Raw genomic sequence first — 5902 nt, 5'->3', positions numbered from 1 at the left:
ATCAAATTCCTAATAACTACCTAAACTCTGGAGCTCCAGTCAACACAATCCAGCAGCCTGGGAAAAAAGCCGTTAATTAAATATTAGTTCATAATCTCCAAATAATTAATCTCAACCTGAATTCTGGAGTTCCAGTCAACACAATCCAGCAGTCTAGACAGGATGCTGAGCATCTCAACGGCGCAGTGCCATCAAAAACTCCAGAGTCTCTTTCTGTCTTGCTCGCAGATCTCCATGTCGGGGTCGCACAAAGGGCTCTTAGCGATCTTCATCAGGAACAAACGATCCTTTTTCGTTACGATTTCCTGCAAGGTTTGAAATTGCGTCATTCAATCTTATAGGTAACACTAATGCAGGTATTAATAAAAATTATCCTAAATTATACATGTATTACGAACAAATAAAACTATTTTAAAAAATAATCTTGAATTAGATAAGTATTAGGTATAAATGTATTTATATAAATACAATTACGTTTTATAGGTATCAAAAACGACTGCAAGTATGGCTATAAATTATCTATAGTGCTATGACTAGCCTGCATTAAATAAAAAAAATGTATCCCCGTATATTCAATAAATGACCTACTCCCGTAGGCTGCTCATTATTTATAAGCAATAACTCAAGAACCAGCACTTTACTTCGTGCATCAATAAAAGTCAAATCAAAATGTAATATTAATCCTATTTAATATGTTGCGAATGTATAGGTAGATATTTTTCAAACATCATGTGTGTTTTTCATTAGCTTCACTCAACTATATCTAATGTCATCTAATTTAACTATATTTATGACGAATTACATGAAATATTAGAATTAACATAAAATTATTTTATATTACAGGTTTTTATCAATATTAGAAAATATTGTATTCGTCAAGACTCGTATAGTTTCCTGTGTGTAGAGTATAATACCAAACGTCGCTCACCGGTTGCTTGAGTTGCATGTTAGCTTCCTCCATAAGGAAGCTCTGTGCTGGGTACATCAGGTCGCATTCCGGGTGATAGCGAGAGAACGTCAGAGTTATGGCCGAGGCAGCCTCGTGGTCAGGGTTGCTTACCACCGTACCTGCACGCAAATAAATTATATATTAAAAAAAACACACGCAGCCTTGTATTAAAAGCCTTCTCAGGCACTTCCTACGGACATTTCATGCCTTTTCCATAACGCTCCATGACCATCAATATAATTTTCCAACATTTTTATACAACAGATTTAGCATGACTGAAAGAATAACCTTGTATATCCTATCATCTCTCATAGTTAATAAATATCAAACGTGCAAATGCATAATGGAGCATTCTGAGCAGACGAAAAAAAAATTACATAAATCTGAAAATCAAACCCACACTGGTATTATTATTAATTCAATTATGTCAAATCACAACAAATATTGAATAATGCACACATGATTGTACATGATAGAATCAATATGATTCAGAATAATCTACAACACCACTACCCCAACATTCAACTGACACCTATTTCCTAAACTTTTTCTTTTATGTTCAGTTCACGGTTCAAGAACACCGAAAGTCAACACATCACGAACGAGGTGAAGGTCTCAATTATCGAAAGTTTCTTATATCAACAAATGTTCATTCCCCACAAGAAGCAGACAGTCTCAATTGTCCAGCCCGCTGAAGCTGGCTCAACAGAAACACATTAACATCTCAGAGACGAAATAATAAGAAAGGATAAATGGAAAGCAACAAAAACGAAGACTCTCGAACAAGAGGTGACACGGGACGTCGGCCGCCCGCACAAGAGAGACAATAACGGAAATGTAAGGTATCCTACCTCCATAATAACTCAACACCAAAACTGAGACCTGCAGTCAAACACCGCGAGCTCAGCGGTGGGACGCCAACCCTACTAAGAACGCGAATCCCCATAGGACTTCTGACGAGCATAGACACACATCAGAAGTTCCCTCCTGAGGGGTACCAGGTGGCCCAATGGAATATCACTGCATCGTATAAAATATGCGAATTTTAATTTTATTTGTTTATCGAGATAAATTCATCATCAAGCTATACAACTCACATCCACCGTCGACATAAGTTGCAACATCAGTGAAGGAAGCGCAGTCGCGCAGCACGGGCAGCCTGCCGAAGTTCTGGTGGCAGTAAGCCACCACGTCGTCGTGCGTCCATAGTCCCCCTGAGGAGACCTCATCTGCCCATAAAAAACATCTTTCAATATATGATATAGTATAATCATTTTCATTCAATCAAATAACCGATAACAAAATATTATGCACTGAATTAATACCAAAAACCTATATTGATTGAATCAAGGCCATATCAATAATTACATAAAAATCACAACAGTTTTCAGCGATTGCCTCAAAGTATCCGCACCTAGCTCATCCGAGACTATGACGACACGGGTAACACGACACGATGAATCAACACGTCGAAACGCCGTGACAGTAACTGTGGGAGCCTGCCACAAAACCTGCACACACGCCCAAACCAAATTATTGACATAAGCACTTAAATGAAACAATTTATCGATTTTAACCATCTATTGAAACGTGAAGCGTCCAGCGGTAATAACCGTCATTCCTGAAATATGGCCATTGACCGCCTTATCACTAACATATAGTTATACAAATTCTAATCTAATTATATTTCAATCTAATCACTGGTATACATAGAGAACGTCAAGCAGGTAAAATGCTTGCAACTATTGAAATGAATTGAAAACAATAACTGAATAAAAAATCGTTATTCAATTAACGAACTTATTAATGCCTGAAAACACTGCAGCCGTCTAAATACGATCCGACAATCATACAAGTATAGCACAACTATATTTACTAATTTCCAAAACATATAAAAATAATTCAGCCTGCAGAGCAATATACAGCTAATAATAAATAGGAATTACGGCCTGCGGCCGAACAATCTAGTTCCCAGTGGCAGTAGTGTTAATGTCGGGGGCGCCATAGCCTCGCAAGCGACGCTCTGGCGCCTAACTTTCAGTAGTAAACTGGAGCATTCCGCCACAACCCGCAGCAGTCCCCGCGCCAACCAGTCGCCATGGTGAGCAGACTCCAACAAGATTGCCGCCGCTGCAACTGGAAGCATAGGATCGCATTAATTCTCACTCTGGTGAATAAAATAGCAATGTTTGCACGCAAAACACACTGAGAGTAACAAATATATGCAAAATTGCAAGTTTCTTCATATTGAAAATTACCTCGCTGAAGTGCCGTTGTGAGTAGTCGACCTTCGCATCCTCGCTTAGGCGCCTGACATTACCCCATTACGTTGCCCAAATAATCACAGAGGTCATGATTCGGCTTAATAACCGATCATCTGTTTTGAGACGGCACTCAAATTTGAATCGTAGATGACTTTTTTATATTTATTACTCCTCGACAGGATCATTTGACATAGATTTAGACTAGCATGATCGAACCGCGATAGCTCATGATTACAAGAAACAGCAATACAAACAAAATTACTTTCTTTGTCAAAAATTACTTTCTTTGTCATGTCGTATGATGTTCAAAGGAAAATGACTATATGCGCGACAAATAATCAAATGCAAAACGTGTGAACGCACAAGTATTGGAGCAATAAGTATTCTATACCTCTAGCAATACAAACAAAAGAAGTTGCAAAAAACAATTTTCCAGAACAACTCTTTTTAGTTATATCTATCCCCTCTTAAAATCCGATCAAGTTTAACCGCATGATTTTGTAACCAGTCCTTGAATCGTCCACGAAAACTACTACCGAAGAACGAATTTCTTATACGCGAATCATTTCATCAACACGAGTAAAATCTATCATTTATTGACATTTTAAGCTGAAACTACTATCGGCCAAGACGATTCATCCTGAAACATCTCTTTCGTAGTGAAAGAGAATCAATGTTTATCTATAACGTTAAAAAGGAACGAATCACGACAAATTTTTGTCTAGAATATATTTAATTTCGCAATCAAGCGTTCGACCACAAATGATAAAATACATATTTTAATTTTATTCAAATTCCCTAATCTCGAATACGAACAATGGAGTATTTGAACTATCACATTTTTCAAATTTTAGACCGAAAACGACTCCTATTTAAACCAGATTCATTAAAAGAACATTAGGACTATTAATAGAAATAAACAATTACCATGATTAACTTAAATGCATTTATCCGAGTCATATGTTTGAACTATCACAGCTATCTTCAATTCGCAAATGGAAAATGTAACTAGCGTTCAAAAGAAAACAAACAATTTAACTTGTCGAACTTCGAATTCTGAGCTAATAAACGACATATCGTATAATACGCTAGGCTACAGGCAACAGTAGCTACTCGTGTCAAGACACAACAGTTACATCGGAGTTAATTATGATCTTCAGAAATGAAACTAAAACATAAAAAATTCCTCAAAATTTATGAACAAACAGTTTAATTTCCTATGTACATTGAAATTTAAACGAATACTCCACATTGACTCTCATCACACTGACGCTCATCACGCTGACGCTCATAACACTCACGCTCATCACACTCACACTCATCACACTCACGCTCATCACGCTGACGCTCATCACGCTGACGCTCATCACACTCACGCTCATCACACTCACGCTCGTCACACTCACGCTCATCACGCTGACGCTCATCGCGCTGACGCTCATCACACTCACGCTCATCACACTCACGCTCATCACACTCACGCTCATCACACTCACGCTCATCACACTCACGCTCATCACACTCACGCTCATCACACTCACGCTCATCACACTCACGCTCATCACACTCACGCTCATCACACTCACGCTCATCACACTCACGCTCATCACACTCACGCTCATCACACTCACGCTCATCACACTCACGCTCATCACACTCACGCTCATCACACTCACGCTCATCACACTCACGCTCATCACACTCACGCTCATCACACTCACGCTCATCACACTCACGCTCATCACACTCACGCTCATCACACTCACGCTCATCACACTCACGCTCATCAGACTCACGCTCATCACACTCACGCTCATCACACTCACGCTCACCACACTCACGCTGACAACACTCACGCTCATCACACTCACGCTGATCACACTCACTACACTCTCTCTGTGTAGTTACGTCACGGAGGTCACTTATTGCGTCACTAGTTACTACGTAATCGTAATTACATCAATTAACGTAATCAATGAAATTGAGATAAATCAATTTTATTGAGAAGAGAACATCATTGAATAAGCCATATTGAAACAGAACAGTTACTTTGTGGCGACAAAAAATAAATACATACATTATAATTTTTTTAACCAGGATCTAGAGATGCTATACCGCATTACTAGTGATTGCAGGCGCGTGCCGCTCCAATGGCACGTGTCGGAGCGGATCGGGAATAAAAGTATGTATAATCGAAAACAAGAATCGAAATCGAAGTATAATCGAAATCGATTCGAAAAATCGAAGTATAATCGAAAACAAGATAAAAATATAACTTGCACACTCAAAAATCAATTAATTCCAAATCAAAATTCAGATGTTTGTAAAAAAGTAATAGCTCCTATACAAAAACACAACAAAACATATCAAGAAATATAAAAGAAGAGAAATTATTTCAAAGTATTTATAAACTTTAGTTAACAAATATTGGATAATACCTGACCAAATTAATACCTATTAAAGGAATAATTCTGGTAAATAAATACAACGAAATAGAAAATAGACGAAATAAAAAATATATAAATAAACGTCACAACAATCAAATTAACGTTATTTTGTAAAATCAATTAATTTGAATAATATCAAACAAGATATTAAACCTATTCAAATTATGGACTACCAGTCAGTCGAAAATTTCTTAGAAATGAAATAGAAGATATTCCGATCACAAAATGTAATGATTATATTT

General features: G+C 37.6%; 1 protein-coding gene across 1 annotated transcript; it reads right to left on the bottom strand.

The window, feature by feature from the left end:
- Nucleotides 1-4414, bottom strand: LOC108673382. The gene is made up of 4 exons (XM_018161200.2): nucleotides 2364-4414; nucleotides 2047-2178; nucleotides 929-1068; nucleotides 1-305 (listed from the first exon to the last, which is right to left on the bottom strand). The coding sequence occupies exons 1-4, from the start codon at nucleotides 2527-2529 to the stop codon at nucleotides 192-194; spliced, it is 552 nt and encodes a 183-aa protein (XP_018016689.1). The 5' UTR covers nucleotides 2530-4414; the 3' UTR covers nucleotides 1-191.
- Nucleotides 4415-5902: the final 1488 nt, after the last annotated feature.

This window comes from Hyalella azteca, unplaced genomic scaffold (assembly GCF_000764305.2).
Source record: "Hyalella azteca isolate HAZT.00-mixed unplaced genomic scaffold, Hazt_2.0.2 contig11863, whole genome shotgun sequence".
Classification (NCBI taxonomy): domain Eukaryota; kingdom Metazoa; phylum Arthropoda; class Malacostraca; order Amphipoda; family Hyalellidae; genus Hyalella; species Hyalella azteca.
The sequence above is the reverse complement of the archived record's forward strand: the minus strand, read 5'-3'. Positions and strand labels throughout refer to the sequence as shown.

Coding starts and splice junctions, on each gene's coding strand:
- LOC108673382 (XM_018161200.2), bottom strand. CDS start 2,529: ATGGTTAAAATCGATAAATTGTTTCATTTAAGTGCTTATGTCAATAAT. Junction 2,179..2,363: donor CATAGTCTCGGATGAGCTAG/GTGCGGATACTT, acceptor TTTTATGGGCAG/ATGAGGTCTCCTCAGGGGGA. Junction 306..928: donor ACATGCAACTCAAGCAACCG/GTGAGCGACGTT, acceptor CAAACCTTGCAG/GAAATCGTAACGAAAAAGGA.